At 41.4% G+C, this 16,673-nt stretch overlaps 1 protein-coding gene across 7 annotated transcripts in view; it reads left to right on the plus strand.

Annotated features, from left to right (window-relative positions):
• Positions 1-16,328, plus strand: part of col15a1b (collagen, type XV, alpha 1b) — a 52,521-nt gene extending 36,193 nt beyond the window's left edge. For 5 of the 7 annotated variants that reach the window (XM_037787949.1, XM_037787947.1, XM_037787944.1 and 2 more), the window contains 25 exons: positions 964-999; positions 1,182-1,223; positions 1,452-1,514; positions 1,750-1,785; positions 2,110-2,193; positions 2,290-2,355; positions 2,687-2,722; positions 3,072-3,134; positions 3,557-3,646; positions 3,829-3,864; positions 4,031-4,084; positions 4,462-4,518; positions 5,423-5,491; positions 5,874-5,918; positions 7,797-7,878; positions 8,556-8,581; positions 9,239-9,337; positions 9,466-9,610; positions 9,715-9,779; positions 10,035-10,166; positions 10,290-10,388; positions 10,634-10,708; positions 11,591-11,788; positions 12,668-12,783; positions 13,237-16,328. In XM_037787949.1, coding sequence (XP_037643877.1) covers positions 964-999; positions 1,182-1,223; positions 1,452-1,514; positions 1,750-1,785; positions 2,110-2,193; positions 2,290-2,355; positions 2,687-2,722; positions 3,072-3,134; positions 3,557-3,646; positions 3,829-3,864; positions 4,031-4,084; positions 4,462-4,518; positions 5,423-5,491; positions 5,874-5,918; positions 7,797-7,878; positions 8,556-8,581; positions 9,239-9,337; positions 9,466-9,610; positions 9,715-9,779; positions 10,035-10,166; positions 10,290-10,388; positions 10,634-10,708; positions 11,591-11,788; positions 12,668-12,783; positions 13,237-13,459 — 2,037 coding nt within the window. In that variant the 3' untranslated portion in view covers positions 13,460-16,328. The remainder of the gene's footprint in view (positions 1-963; positions 1,000-1,181; positions 1,224-1,451; positions 1,515-1,749; positions 1,786-2,109; positions 2,194-2,289; positions 2,356-2,686; positions 2,723-3,071; positions 3,135-3,556; positions 3,647-3,828; positions 3,865-4,030; positions 4,085-4,461; positions 4,519-5,422; positions 5,492-5,873; positions 5,919-7,796; positions 7,879-8,555; positions 8,582-9,238; positions 9,338-9,465; positions 9,611-9,714; positions 9,780-10,034; positions 10,167-10,289; positions 10,389-10,633; positions 10,709-11,590; positions 11,789-12,667; positions 12,784-13,236) is intronic. The other 2 variants (XM_037787946.1, XM_037787945.1) reach the window with 2 other exon arrangements.
• Positions 16,329-16,673: the final 345 nt, after the last annotated feature.

Below are 16,673 nucleotides of genomic sequence, written 5' to 3' on the forward strand. Positions count from 1 at the left end.
CGTGGAGAGGAGGTCGTGTTGCTCCGGCTCTATCTATCTGGCGTGGAGAGGACGTCGTGTTGCTCTGGCTCCACCTGTTTGTCATTGAGAGGAGGTCGTGTTGCTCTGGCTCTATCTGTTTTGCGACGCCGGGAAGCTGCTTGACATGACAACCTTCTCACATATGTTCACATTATGTGTTAATTTTTGTCATATGGATTGTCTATGTTGTATTTTCATTATGTTGTTACTCTATACCAGGGGTCTCCAACCTTTTTTCCTCTGAGAGCTAATTTGACAAAATGAAAGTGGCCAAGAACGACTCATAGTACCAAGTTGTACATCGCCAATAGCAGACATGATGTCTGTCTTACTTTTATGGTCCCTTTAATAAGGTTTCAGCAACTGCAATCATCAGCTCTATTATAATCAAGTCACAGGCGAAGGTCTTTTTTATGTTTGGTTAGGATGTGCGCCACTAAACGAAACCTCGGTTGCTGCGTTGGCCTTCTTCATCAGTTTGGTAAACAGAGACTATGTTGTCTTTCAAGCGTTGTTTTCAGCTCTTTTGCCTTCTCTGTTCATATACTACCAGTTGGAAATATTGGACAGAAATTTAAACAGGTTTACAAATTAAATTGTATGATCAAATCTATGTACATATTATTTGAACCTTGAGCGAGCCACTCAGAAACGGGTAGGGAGCTACTGGTAGCTTGCAAGCTACTTTTTGGAGCCCCCTTGCTCTATACACACGACATCTATTGCACGTCTGTCCGTCCTGGAAGGGGGATCCCCTCCCTTCCATTTTTTAAAGTGTTTTTTTGGGGGGGAGTTTTTCCTTGTCCAATGAGAGGGTCGCACTGTAAAGGACAGAGGGTGTCATGTCATGTACAGATTGTAAAGCCCCCTGAGGCAAAATTGTGATTTTGGGCTATTCAAATAAAATTGAGAGTAAGAGTTTTCTTTTTTCTTTTTTTCCAGGGTCCTCCTGGCATACCTGGCCCCGAGGGACCTAAGGTAATCTATTTATGAAAATCCATTGAATGTACGCATTACGCTTGCAGAAGATAGCTGGTTTTCTACTTCTAACAGCTAATAATATCTGTATGATTCCTCTGTGAGGAGTGTTGCCTTTGCACACACATCGTATTGCTCTTTCTTGCTCAGTAGTTGAAGATGCTCTCTCGTGTCTTCTGTAGGGTGATGATGGAGTCCCAGGAGCTCCAGGGCTCTCTGTCAAGGTAAGCTGATTCTGAAATGGCACTGTCATATTGTGTATGATATTATACTGTATATATCTTTCATTTATGAAAGAATCAAGTGTGTAGTATTTAGATTTAAACGTCACTAAGAAATTAATTATATATTGTGTATATACATAATATGCAACTCCAGTTAAACACGTAGCAGTGAAATCACCCTTAGCTCTGTGCAACCTTGACCTCTGTCCATGCTGTGTGTGATTGCAGGGCGAGCCAGGGGACCCAGGACCAGAGGGTCTTCAAGGTCTTGCTGGACTACCAGGCGCCAGGGTAAGGAGCATGGAAGATAGCTAGAGTGCTAGTAGTAGGTATCTAGCGAGCTAGTTTGAGAGCTAATCAGTAGGTTCTAGTTTGGTAAGTAGCTCATCCATCTTGTCAGATAAGGTTATATTACAAAGTGAAACTCTCCCAGCCAATTTCTGACATCCATGAATGTTTTAGTAAGCCATCTTTGAACAAGTAAACACATTAATAACTATAATATTTCACTTTACTCTACAAACAGGGGGCCAAAGGAGAAAAAGGCAACACAGGATCCAAGGTAGGGTTGCCATAATATGTGGATATTAAGTGATGCCTTGATGCTGTTTGATGCTGAATGTTTAGAGGCTATAATTCATATTTTTATGATGGCAATGTACCAAATGACAATGTGAAAAATGAAAGAGGTCACTTGTAATGATAAACCTACAAAGAATAATCACCTGACTCTTCAGCTCCCCTCAGCTTCACAGAGCTTCATAGTGAGTTTCAGCTCATTGTTTATCTGTCCGGTCCTCGTTGCTGCCTCCTCTGCCTTCCAAGTCAGATGGTCTACCCTTTATTTTAATAAAGGACTAATCATTTTCTGTTTCATGTCATGAAGGGTGATCGTGGCGTTGATGGACTCAGTGTCCCAGGACAACCTGGGCTTCCTGGACCTCCTGGACCTATCATTAATCTGTCGGATGTACGTGCACACACCTTATTTAGTGAATTTTACAAATCTCTAAATATGTACTGCTAAATGTGCCCACATTTACTCATTGCGAATTATATTCTACAGCTGCTGCACAATGTTACAGATGGGATCTTCAACTTCACAGAGATCAGAGGACCATCGGGCCCAACGGTGCGTTACACTAAGCTATTAAGCACAAAGTCTTTAAGATGTGACCTGTCTCATTCTGCAAATGTTGGAATGCAAACAAACAATAGCTGATAAGTTACATAAACATAGATTTGCATTAAGGAGCCAATACTTTACTGTAGCATCATCAATGCATTTTGGAAGTGCTTTGGCTGCAGTTGTTTGATGATGCTGTGTATGAGCATGTCATTTCTGGCTTTGTCAGAAAAATATTATTAACTCCGCACTACTGCTTTTGCTTGCATCTGTGTTCTCTGTCTGCACATGCATGCATGCTTATGTGTGGTGTGTGTGTTTTGTGTGCGTGTTGCAGGGCCCTGAAGGCTTGCCTGGCAGAGCTGGATTTCCTGTAAGAGCATTTTGTAACACTACTTATGCTGAGCATTTGTTATCACCTGTTGACTGAGTTCTGAAAATGAGTTTTTGCAGTTTATGAACAAAGATGCAACAATTATATGAAAGCAATGTAACATTTTTTTTCCAATTTTGTTTTTGCTGTCTTTGGGCTAAACAGGGTAGGTATGTTATTGCCTCGCATGCTATTTATTTTATTTTTTTAGGTTACTTAGCCCTTCATAAATCCAGGACCGATGACATTTTTTTATATCAACTGTAGAATTTACACAGCCTCCCTTTTAAAATGCTATTATCCTCACTAAACCTCCCAACTCACTCACTACCCTTTCATCTGACCACAGGGCCCCAGGGGACCGAAGGGAGACGTAGGCCCTACAGGTGTCCAGGGGCCGTCAGGGTTCAAGGTGAGAACTAGACTAGAATATGGATTATAAAACATATCATGTCACAAATAAATATTGAAACTGTTCAGACGTGTAACAGTTGAGATATCTAACAAAATATTCTGCTTCAATCCATATTTGTTGGCGTTTAGCCTTTCAAAAGTGTGCATGTAGTCAGGAGTGAGTTACGGGCATCGGCGTCGCCCATAGAAAATGTATCATTGGGTATTGAAATAAATAAATATGTAAGTAAGTCAAATATGTGGTACTGTATGTTACTTTATTTTTTATGAATAATTATGAGAGGGGTGCCCTTTCTTTTGTCGGTTGAGCACCTGCCCCCAAATACGTCTGTGTACGGCCCTGGTTGAGACAAGGATCCCCTACTGTATATGCAGAAAAATATTTTTTTTTAAAAATGTCTTATTTCTTTCCACTAACAGGGAGCGAAGGGAGAGCCGGGGGTGACAATTGCTGCTGACGGATCCCTCTTATCAGCGCCAAAAGGCCCCCAGGGACCCAAAGGCACCAAGGTACCAGACAAGTGACCCCTTACCCCCTATCTGTATCAACCTTACCTTACCCAGTAACTTACAGTGGTCAATGACAGTGAGATGATGCATCTGACCCCTGAAACGTTAACAGTCATTTGTATTCAAGGCCCCCCTTGTTTATTCACATCTCACATTTTGTTGTACTGCTTTGTAATTCACAGGGTGACCGTGGGTACTCCGGACCTGCTGGACTCATGGTGAGTTCATATCAAACAGAACATTAATATCTACAAACACACATTTGTTAATTAGGACAAGCTCTACACAAATCTATGTATTCTTGTTGTTCTGGGGGAAAACTGCTTACTAATGAGGACCTATATTTGATGTGTACATCCATCACTGTGTTTCCGTTTATTTCAGGGCCCAATAGGACCAACTGGACAAAAAGGAGAATATGGCTTCCCCGGTCGCCCAGTGAGTGCCTTGTATTTGATGTATATTATATATAATATGTCACAGTAAATACAGTACAATATAGTAAATATATAGAAATAATAACTCACAAGTATTTATGATAGTTGTCGCACACTCAGCCCGTTAGAAATGTATGATCAAGGATCTTTTATTATCACTGGAAAGAGTATGACATGTCATTCAATGCTTCGTCAGGCTCTTGAGAAGGTACGTTAGGCCAAAGGGCCGAAATAAGAGAGCACACTAATGACAATTCAGAAAATCAGAACAGTAATTAATATAAACATGATCGATCCATCTCTACAGGAAACATTATACAAAGCATCCAGGAACTGTTCAAAAAATACTGATGTGTTTCATTCTCTCTCTTCCTGTAGGGACGATCTGGTATGCCTGGGAGGAAAGGAGACAAAGGAGATGCTGTCGGCCTACCGGTAAGAGGAAAAGGAAAGGAAGGAAAATATCTGTGTGACCCTGATCAATAATTTGACCCTTTAAGAGAGATATATTCATAGCATGTTTTTCGATCTCGCATTTTGGCCCAGACACACCAACCTGACATCATAGAAAAAGCGGCGATGAAGGCCAACTGTCACCTCACGTCGCCTTTGTCTTGGCCAAAACGTTGCATTTTAAACACACAGCAGATACTACAGCCAACGGCCGTCTACCATGTACATTCTGTGCCTGCTTGAAAGGAAAAAAACTCTCCATACCAGCAGATGGCGGTAGTCTGTATTTCAGTCATGTCATTCAAAAAGGGAAACCGGAAGACCGAGGATAGCGGATATACAAGCCGCTGTTATGATACACACATGAAACAAAACGGCGTTTGCCGACCATTTTCACACCACTCTCACTCACCACTCATTCATTCCAGATGGCCATGTAACTGAAAATACCCGTGTATTTGAGTGATCAGATGAGATAAAGATGAAAAATGAGAAGAGCCTTCTGTGTGTGCTCTCTTGACTTTACTCGTTGGTTTGCTTTCCTCCCTTCCGTTTCTCTTCTCGTGCACTGATTCGTTTAAGCTGAACAGCCAATCAAAGGGATTTCTTCCACCAATGAGCTCAGCTGCCAATTCATCATGCTGAATTGACCGGAAAAAAAAACTCTGACACGGGCAGACTAGAGCCGACGGTGCGGGACACACCGCAAAAACTAGGCCGATGGACGCTCACTGTCGGCCGACTGTCAGCTTGGTGTGTCAGGGTCTTTAGGATTACGGATTGTCCCTTAAGTCAATTTTCACTTCACTCTGAAGCTGTATGTTGTCTGACTGTCTCATAAATGAGATGGGCATTGACACTAATGTGATAATATTCTCTCTCTCAGGGAACTCCAGGAACTCCAGGTCCTCCGGGCCCACCTGGACTTCCAGGAAGAATTATTGGGCTGAAAGGAGTAAGTGTCTGCCTGTGGCTTTTTATTTCTCTAATTTGCCATTTTCAGTTTGTGGACTGGGATGATGATGATCATTATTTTATTTTGATTTATTTTATTTAACCTTTATTCAACCAGGCTCCAGTTTTCACAGAGATTGTCTAATTATTCTACAAGCCATTGAGACAAGTAGAAAGATGCTGTAATCTCATAAATCACATAAAAATACAACACATATTGGCTTTGACAAAAAAGGTAGTCTGTGGAGCTCCACTATCATTGGTTTGTTTGTGTGTCCTTTTTGATTTTTGTCTTAATCCATGCCTGTAAAGCTCATCTACAGTACAGTGTTTGACCTGACTCATTTAGTCTGATTACTGCTGCTCTTCTTTGAATTTTAAAGACAGTGTTTCCGGTGCGCCCCAGACCGCACTGCAAAAAGGGACCAGTAAGTCTTGAGTCGGACCATCTGATTGGTCTGTTTCACTTCGAAATCGGACCATCCGGTGGTTCTGTTGGTGTGTGGGTGTATAGCAGCATGGCAGCTTTCTGGTCTGGGCTAAAAACGGCTCTTTTTACCTCCCTTCATGTTCTCCTCTCCTCTGTCTTGGCTCTCCTACTGTCCTAATGATCCTTAAAAAAGGCTACATGTCTGCGGGTCTGGCCCTATTTCATCAGGCGTTAACATTCCTCTTGTATGCAGGTTGTATCCAGACATCATTATCTTACCAACCTCACACATATTTGTGTTTTAAGTAGTTGCCAGATATAGATTAAAGATGCATTAGCCACCTGTAAATTCGGTGCACCTCGGGTTCATTCACACCCAGATGTTCTGATATGACAAATGTTAATGCCGGGTGTTAAAGGGGGTCTGAGACTGAATCCTGCTTGCCTCGTCTGTCCTTACCATCCTCGTTATCTCAGGGAAGAGGAGAGAAGCTGGATGAACCTCTGACAAGGAGGAGAAAAACATATTGACGTTATTGATACTCATCCTTTTACTCTATATGTACAGAGTTGGTGACAAATCACTTTTCAGTTCAATCAATTCAAAAAAAGGAATCTAAAGAGAACATATTCCTACAAATATTGCCTATGACAGGCTTTTCCATTTTTATTTATTCCAAAGAAAAGTATCAATCCTTTTACTCAATTGATTGTATTTAAAGTGACATATATCAAACTCTGGCCTGCCTTTCATCAGGTAGATAGAAATGTTTTCAGAAATGTACGTGGTGCTGGGTTTGTGGGATCTGCTTTAAAACATTCAGTTTGTAGCGTCTTCTCTGGCCTCTGGTGATGCTGCAGTTTCTGCTTGGCTGAAGGCTGAATTCCAATCAAGGAAACTGGTGAAAGGCTGTATGCAGGGGTTTTACACACATTGTTATCAGAATACCAGTAGCTGTGCAAAGTTCAATATAATTGTCAATTTGTGCCAAGAGTTGATGTGGAAGTTGACGGAAATATATACATTTCATTAAAATCTACCTACGAAGGTTTGATGGACCCTACCTTCTATATGACCTACATAGGTAAACGCGACCATCAGCGAGAAGATTGGCTATTTCTATATAGTTATTATTTATTTATGCTTGTGGTCGGTGCCAGAATGTCGGACCCTGTTGCAGTAAAATGAAAGGTTTTCTAAAGGGAATCTGGTGCTCGGAAACACTACCGCTTTTGTCCACAGGGACCGCCAAAATCAACACAAAATTAAAGTTCCTCGTAGTAGCTTTTAAATCTCATTATATCTCTATGATTTACGTGGCCGATTCAACATGCTGAATCGGCCAAAAACTCACCGACACGAGCAGACTAGTGTCGCGGGACACGCCGCAAAAACTCAACGACGGCCTGAAATTGGCAGCCGACCATCGCCGTTGTGACAAGGGAATGGAGGGCTAGCTTTGGTCTTTTTCTTATGATTGTATGCAGCAAATTGCATCCATTGGATAACGTTGCTTTAACACCTTCTAAATGTCATTTTCCTTTTGAGATATTTGCAAGATGCCATAGATAGGTATCAATGTGATGTAAGGGCGCAAAGTGTCATTCAAAGCAGCGGTGGTCGAGGTGTGGCGTGGTGTGGCAGGTGTCTCCAGGAAGTCATTGACAGTAACTTGCTGACATCGATGTTTTAACTATTAACATCTGTGTCTTTTTTATTATAACCCATGTTTTACAGTTGTTAACATTCTTTACAGATGTTAAAAAATGAATTCAGTCTCTGTTTTCAGCAGTCTGTACATTGTGTACATGTGCGCATGCCTGCTGTCGCAAATGTGCTGGTATCCATATAATGTTAATGTGTGTGTGTGTGTAGGAGGCAGGGACATGGGGAGAATCAGTCGGATCTAAAGGAGACAAAGGAGCTGAGGGAATACCTGGAGAGCCAGGCACAGCTGGTAAGACCTTTACAACAGACATGTCATTGACTTGCTCTCTTACCGAACTCCTGGGTCCCCATTTGGTTAATATGGAGACATGGAAGGGAAAAAATAGATGTACTTTTGTCAGTGTACTTCCGAGTCAGTTCGGCATCATGGAAACAACCACAACAATCGACCGCACCCTGCGACTCACTCCTCGGCACTAAGAGAGTACTTCACCAGGAAGAGAGAACAGCAGCTCCGGAGACAACCATTCAGTTAGCGGCTGTAGCAACTCAAATTCAGCAAGCGCAAACCCCACCACCGGGGGTCGCAGTGGGCTGGTGGCCAGCGGCAGCTTTGGCTCTAACCTGTGTAACAGCAGCAACAGAAACTTTGCTGATCCTTCTGGGAGTCGAGGTGGTCCGGGATCAGCATCTTTGCTGGCGTGAACACCGGTTCGCTCTCTTCTTCTTCTCCCTTGGGTTTTGACCGGAAGTACTCCTCAAAATGTTTCTCAGGGGAAAGCAAAAAGTTTTGCGAGAGAACACAAAAGTTTCTCAGAGGAACGCAGAAGTATTTATCTTTCTTTCATCCATCTATATTTATTTCTCCTCCATGTCCCCTTGGGGGCTCTGTAGGTTTAGATGGATTTGCTTAAAAATTGATAATATACAATAATAATAATAAAATCTCATCATTTTTCTCCTCAGCACCCGGGTTTCCCGATGGAGTTGTGGTGAGTACTGATTCATCATACTCTATAGAGCTAATGCAAACTGGGTCAGAAAAAAATGGTAAAAGACACAGCATCAGTCCAGTCCCTGATTAAAGGCCAGTCCACAAGTTAGGATTCATCATGTCATGTTTTTTTTATCATGCAGCAAAGAGCCTTGGGTCACATTCAAACCCAGGCCACTGCGGTAAGGAGTCAGCCTTGGTACTCAGCTCATCGTTTTGGTTTTATGGCCCTCATCTTTACTGTTTTGATTCACAGCTCCTTTCAGCTATAAACCACTGCACACTACCTGCCCAGCAGCAAACAGCAGACAGACACAGTTAAGAGACTAGCTGGTGAACATAGTGGAGGATATACGGAGTCAGATATTTCCCTCAGGAGTTGATATATAGACCATGCACAACAGAGCTAAACAAGAGTTAATATTGGACTTAATTCACTCCCAGCAGCTGGAAGTTGGCTGGGAACTGGTTGGCAGCCGGCTGGGAGGGTACATTCTAGGCGGCTGCATCTGTACTGTATGAATTTATTTGAAAAAATCAAAGGAAGGAGTCAATATTGATAATGAAGTCATCTTCAGGATACTCCTGAACTTATCTTTAAATGGTGTGTGGTCGGTCTTCAGTTGGTTTGTCTCTTTTTGTGTGAATCTCTCAGGGTACTAGAGGTGATCAGGGATACCAAGGTCAGAAGGGAGACAAGGGTGACGGAGGTCTGCCTGGTCCTCCAGGAATGCCTGGGAGGTCAGGACTTGTGGTAAGTTAATAATAATAATAAGCTACATCCTGAAAATACTATTCCAATTAGTATATTTGAGGTTGCGTGTAGCACATAGTGAAAATGTTCAGCTGAATGAAATGTATTCTGTTTGTATGTTCCTGTAGGGTCCTAAAGGTGAGTCCATCGTGGGTCCTCAGGGACCTGTTGGATCTCCGGGTCAGCCTGGATCCCCTGGGTTTGGACGAGCTGGTTCCCGAGGGCCCCCTGGCCCTGCTGGACCCCCAGGACTTACACCTGCATATGGATCAGGTATGTGTATGTATGCGAGATAGAGAGGTGGAGCTTATATCCATGAAAGTTACAGACCTCATGTATTGTATCTGTTAAATGTATTTCCGATGTGTCGTCATCAGGTGTCAGTATCCCCGGCCCTCCTGGTCCTCCCGGCCCACCAGGAACTCCAGGATATGACAACCTGGTAAGACACCTGCCACTGAGCAGGGCACTTTACACCCAATCTGCTGTATTTTCACTTGTCTAGGACTGTACACTACAAGAAATGTGCAGTATATACTATCATTTAATTATATTCTGAAGCTCTCATCCTGATTTCCCTTAATATTGGACACTTGTTGTGAAAAATGTCCAGGGCAAAATGTACCTGGAGGGGAATGAAATTGATAAAATGACTATGACTAGTAATTAATGCCAGTATGATGCTGTGTATATTCAGGTGACTACCTACAAGACGAGCCACGCTCTGAGCAGAGAGACTCACCGGGCTGCAGAGGGAACCATGGCCTACGTGTCTGAGAAGGGAGGAGAGCTGTACATCAGGGCACGCAACGGCTGGCGCAAGATCCAGGTATGTATTGTGTATGTTTGGTTCAACGTGTGGCCATTTAACCTAATAAAAGTGGACTTGACTCTGGGAAACCAACGTGGGATCATAGCTCTTAACCAGATTCTGTGTGTGTCCCTGTTTTAGCTCGGAGAGTTGATCCAGTCTGGACCTTCGTCCTCAGCGGCGTCTCAGGCCCTCAGAGGAGGTGGAGAGGCGAGCAGACCACACAGGATCCACAGCCAGGTTCACACACACACATATTTTGAAACACCTTTAAAGCAGCAGTGGGTAGAAATGGAGCAAATATTATAAAAAAAAATAATAATTCAAGTTTTCTCTCAGAACACTTGAATTACAATATGCTGAAAAGTTATTATGGACTTTTTGCCCAATGATGCCGACTGAAGCTTTAAAAGATATCTTTACATTTAGAACTTCACACTAGTTCACACACTACATACAGACTAATTCCTGTGTTTGTTGAATAGGAGCTTCAAGAAGGCAGTAGAGGATATGAGCCCAGCTATAATGTTCTACCACAGACCTTCAACGCTGTGCCTGGGGTGAGTGTAACAAACACATGTACGCCTTTACACACACCTACTGACGCATACAAAATACATGCAAATACATACATACATGTAAGCTAAAATCTCTTGGCCCAACATCAGAACAGCCGCCCCGCAACACTTAACACCACTATCCTTTTTGCCCCCGAAAATGCACTTTTTTTTTAACCCACTCGCTTTCCTGCTTGCTACATCCCAGCTCCGGTAGCAGCTCCTCTTCTCTGCTCCCGTGGCAGCTCCATTTCCGATCTCCTCGCTCACCTCTTGCTGTCACTGTATCTAGTGTGAGTGGGTGAACGGATGAGGAGAGACTAGTTGTTGATTTCAAGAAATATCCCGAGCTATAGTCCGAAAAATGTCCAGACAGCCCGCTATCCGAACAGAAGCACATGGCTAATTTTGCAAAAATACGTCATCGCATCTTACCCTAAACCTAAGTAATCTCCAACCTAACCAACCATTCCAACCAAGGAAGGCATTCAAGGCAACAAGAGGGGAAGGTCCGATTATGTCTTTCTGCATAATAATTGGCCATGTGCTTCTGTTTGTTGCACGAAGAGTGTGTATTTGGGGAATGGATGGGCCGTCAGAACGATGGGCAGTCCCCTTGGAGGTGTGCCCTTTCAGGTGAGAAATCTAGTTTAAGTAAAACTGCAGTGCGACGCTTCCTACTGGTGCAAGGGGCAACACTTGACACAACACTTGACACAACACTTGACACAACACTTGACGCATCATATGACGTGCTGTGGCGCCGATGTGCGTTGGACTTAACTCTGGCACGCCTGACTAATGCGATATCTGTGATAAATAATGAATCAGATCTGGACTAAGTATATTTTCTCCTCATCTCTGTGTTTTTTCCTCTTTTCCCAGCTCCACCTGGTAGCGCTGAACGCCCCGCTGAAAGGGGACATGCGTGGCATCCGGGGGGCCGACTTCCAGTGCTACCAGCAGGCACGCGCCATGGGGCTAACAGCCACCTACAGGGCCTTCCTGTCCTCACATCTCCAGGACCTGTCAACCATCGTGAGGAAGGCGGACCGCACCGACATGCCCGTGGTTAACCTCAGGGTGAGAGGAGAAATTCACGTTTTCGATTTCCAATTTTATTTAAAGATAATACAGATTCATCTTAATGAAAAATGAAAGCAGGTTGATGATGTGTTTTGCTGTCACGATTACGCAATATTTCTGACCTTTAATAAGGTTCTCATGACTTGGGGTTAAAGGAATAGTTTGGATTTTTTTTTTTAAAGTGGGGTTGTATGACATTAAAAAGTTAAGCAGTTCAGGTGTATTTATTTACAAAATGGAAACCGACAAATCAGTGCAGAAATATGTACAGTGCAGGCCTGGCGTGGGAAAAGAACTTAAAGGTCCCATATTATAAAAAAGTGAGATTTTCATGTTTTTTTATTATAAAGCAGGCCTAAGTCCTATAGAAATACTGTGAAAGTATCGAAATGCTCAATCCACAGGGAAATACACACAGCCCGTATTCAGAAACTCTGCATTTGAAACAAGCTGTCAGGATTTCTGTCCATTTGTGATGTCAAAAATATACAATATTAGGCCCTTCACACAGATTTAAACGTAAAGTATGTCATAAAAAATATATAAAATGTTACATTATTGTATGATATAACAAATCAAAGTGTAGTATGACATAAAAAAAGTCATAGCAAAGCTACAGTATGTACTGCTGTGGACGGGACAGCAATGTATTTTAGACACCTTAAAAAGGCAAACTGCGAGATTAACAACCGTCATCTACTATAGGTAATGCGCTGACTATCAAAAAAATCTGAGCTATCCCTTTAAGGCATTGCATCCACTGAGTTCTTACAGGTTTAAAGTTACACTCAGCAATCATAATACATGATATTAACTGATTAAGATGTTGACATCTTCTTTTGAGTTGTATCCATGCCTGCTGTTCTCTCCTCTCAGGGTGAAGTGTTGTTCAAAAGTTGGATGTCCATCTTCTCTGGGAATGGAGGCACATTTAACCCGTCCACACCCATCTACTCCTTTGACGGACGCAACGTGATGACTGACTCAGCATGGTGAGTGAGAGTGTGTGTGTACACTCTGTGAGCAAGTAAGTAAAGGAAAGTATTTGTGGAGAGGGAATTTAAAGCCAATCATCCAAAACCATGTTATACTAGCTCGTTGTGAAGAACGCTTTATAACGCTCCAAACTTGTGCTAAATTTTGTCGAGGAAAAACTGGCATGCCAATTTTCAAAGGGATCCCTTGACCTCTGACCTCAAGATATGTGAATGTAAATGGGTTCTATGGGTACCCACGAGTCTCCCCTTTACAGACATGCCCACTTTATGATAATCACATGCAGTTTGGGGCAATATTTGTCATTGTTTTGTGTTGTTAATTGATTTCCAATAATGAATATATACATACATAGATCAGTTGAGGAAATACTAAGCACCGCCCACCAGCCAGAGCAAACTCTCTATATCTATCTATCTATATCTCTATCTCTCTCCCTCTTCCCCCAGGCCAGAGAAGCTGGTATGGCACGGCTCCAATGCAGTGGGCATCCGTCTGACCATGAACTACTGCGAGGCGTGGAGGACGGCCGATGTGGCGGTGACGGGCCAGGCTGCGCTGCTGCAGACAGGACGACTGCTGGGACAGCACACCCGCTCCTGCTCTAACCACTACATAGTGCTGTGCATAGAGAACACATACGTGGGGACCAAGCATCAAAGGAGGACCTGAGGAGACGGAGGCAACACGCACACTCTCACATAAACACACATGCAGGCGTGCTGAAAAGTGTAGAGTAGAAAATGTGACACATACATTTTAATTTGAATGGGAAACACATGCAGGCACATACAGTACGTACACACGTCACAATGCATATAAATGACATTTAAGTACACAGACAAAAGGCACTTTTGTTCATACACACACACGTTAACATGCAGAAGCGGGCGCCTACACTCGAGCACAGAAAAATGAACACGTGCACACACATTTGAGTTCCTTTCACTTTATTTAGTTTCATGATTAGTGCCAATGTGTAATCCAACACTTCGTAATGTTGCCACGCATCCGTCCCAGTCTAGATTTTAATTATTTATATTCACGATGAGCATATAACAGCACTGTATATCATCACAGCAAATCATCAGGATTTACAGAAGGTGTTGTTGAAGTGAAAGATGACTCAGGATATCAGGTACTGACACAAGCTGATCTGAGTAGAACTGAATAACTTAACAGACCACTCCAGTGCAAGTTTAATCTCCTTAACTACAAATCTGTTATATACGAAAGCCCTGAGACTTTACATTTTTAGCTGATCATTTTCGTTGAAGTATTTTTCTACAGTTCCCTGCAGCCAGTAAAACATACATTAAAATTAAGGCTGTCAAAGTAAACGCGATAATGCGTTAATGCAAATTTGTTTTAACGCCACTAATTTCTTGAATGCATTAATGCAACTTGGTTGTGTTGGTTGTAGCGGGTAAAATTTTAAAGCCCCTTGACCTCTGACCTCAAGTCACAGTCAAGTCTATGGACAATCATGCAATTGACTGATTGTCGATTGACAGCCCTAATTAAAATGTCTTAAATACAACGACAAAGTGGTTAGCTGTGATGTAAAATAGACTGGATGATTTATGATGTGCTGTAAACATGCAAATCATGCTGGGTAAACATGGCCCATTTACAAATTTCAACCTCATTTCAGAACATAACAGTGTTGTAGTTTAGACCCTTTTAGAAGTTTAGTTGTGTATCAAAGCATGCTGTTGTGAAGAAACAGGCTATATTTACACTGCAGGATAGACTTAACAGTTTTCAGGCTATGCAAGAAATAAAATAATCAGGTGTGAGTCATTTAGGATGATGATGATTTCTAGTTAAAGGATAAGACGTTCTATATTTCTGATATTGTCAACAAACCCCATCGAACCCAACGCTGTGTTAGTCCATCTCTTAATACTTTACAACTGTCTTAACCCTGTCTGTGGCTCCCAGCCCTACAGTAAGGCCATTGGTTGCTAATGAAGACATAACTCTTAAAAAATTGTCACATATCTTTTCAGTAATTTCATAAAACAGCAGGTCACTGTAGTTCTTGGCAAACGTTACTCAAACAGGACGAAATAGGGTATCTGTTTGGGGACTATTTTCAGTGGTGGATTAATACACATTTGGTGCTCTACTGAGTATTTACAGCAGCAGGACGGTGCATGTGGCATTGAATCAAAATAAACTACAGTTTATGTGTTCATGAAGGAACATGTCACCCAGTGCAACAGTGAAGCTCATTGATGTGTTTTAATAGTTTTTGGACAACAATGGAGCTTTATGGCACAAAGGAATATCAGGCGTTGGATACACACAGAGAAAACTTACAGGGTTGGTTCAGTTCATTGTTGGTTTTAGTCTTTAAATGTGTTTGTTAACAATGAAAAAATAGACTTTACTCACCTGACTTACCTTTTTTTAAGTACGAGCACAATGTGAAGCATTTGGAAACATACTGTACACACGTGATGAGATATTTCTTTTGTCAGATGTTTTATTTGAGTGACTCTCTAATGTCAGACATCAGTGTCCACGTCTTCCTGTCATATTTTAGATGTAAATACACTCTATGTAAATGACTTCCTCCCTAGCAAAGTCAACCAGTCACAACATCACTCATTTCAGGCCACTGAAAAGCCAAAAAAAGAACTGAATGGATTTTACCAAAAACATTTTACCACTAAGATCTTATCTCTAATTGTTGAAGCCACAGATATTAAACAAATATTAAAGAAATAATTAGTCACGCAAGATAAAAAAAAATAAGAAAATGAATCAAGGCAAGGCATAGCTCAGCAAGCTTAGCTTGCTTAGGCTATAAACGTAGGAGAGAGTACACGGATAATATTGAAATATGTATGGCGCCCCTGCTGAAAACGTGTTGACTCACAAGCTTAGTTTACATTGTGTTGCATTTATTTATCAGATTAATGCATCACTAATTGCCATCTCATAATCCAATATTAAAGATTGATCGTCTTCACAAATTCAAATCCAAATCAGGACGATGTTTTGTTTTTCCTGATTTCTGCTGAACTGTCGTCCTGCTGCTTGCAATAAATGATTTGAACTAGTATCAACATTAACATCAGTGCTTTAGCGTTAGTATTAGAGTTGAAATCAATGTGTGACTTTCATTAATTTATACAGTAGCAGGACATAGTGTGAAAATCTAGCGAGTTCAGATTGTAATGAATTTGGAACATGTGTATATATATGTGTATGTGTTGTTATTGTCCAAATGTTTTTGTTTTTTACTCCGTAGAGGTAGGTTTTGTATGACGCACACTAAATGACTGAAGATTTTTCTCTCACTAAGCTTTGATTGAGATGTAGTTCCAGTGTTCTGCCTGTAAAGATAATATATAGGCCTGGCTGAAAGGCGCAAAGTCTTTGAAATGTTTTGACTTTCAAAGAAGTGGTAGTTTTTTTTCCTGATTATGATTACTGTTTGAACAAAACTTGAGCTTCTGAGGAAAGAGAAAGTTTGTACTGACTGACTGGTGCTCACTGAATAAATGTCTTATTTTGTGTTTTTTTTAAATGTGGTGTCTCTTAGTGTCCTTCATCATAGTATAGTATGTCATAAAATGTTATAGTATAGTATGTCATAAAATAGTAAGCCATTTAAAATGTCAAAAAAGTCATAGTATAGTATGCCATATAAAATTTAATAATAAAGTCATAGCATAACATGTCATAATAAATGTCATAGTATAGTATGTCATAAAAAAATATAAAAAGTCATAGTATGTTATAAAACAAAGTTTTAGAATAGTATGTAAAAAATAAAAAAGTAATAAAAAAAAGCCATAGTAAAGTATGTCATGAAAAGTTCACGAAAAATGTCATAGTATAGTATGACGAGAATTTTCACCAAAAAAAGTCA

This window comes from Sebastes umbrosus, chromosome 12 (genome assembly GCF_015220745.1).
Source record: "Sebastes umbrosus isolate fSebUmb1 chromosome 12, fSebUmb1.pri, whole genome shotgun sequence".
NCBI lineage: Eukaryota > Metazoa > Chordata > Actinopteri > Perciformes > Sebastidae > Sebastes > Sebastes umbrosus.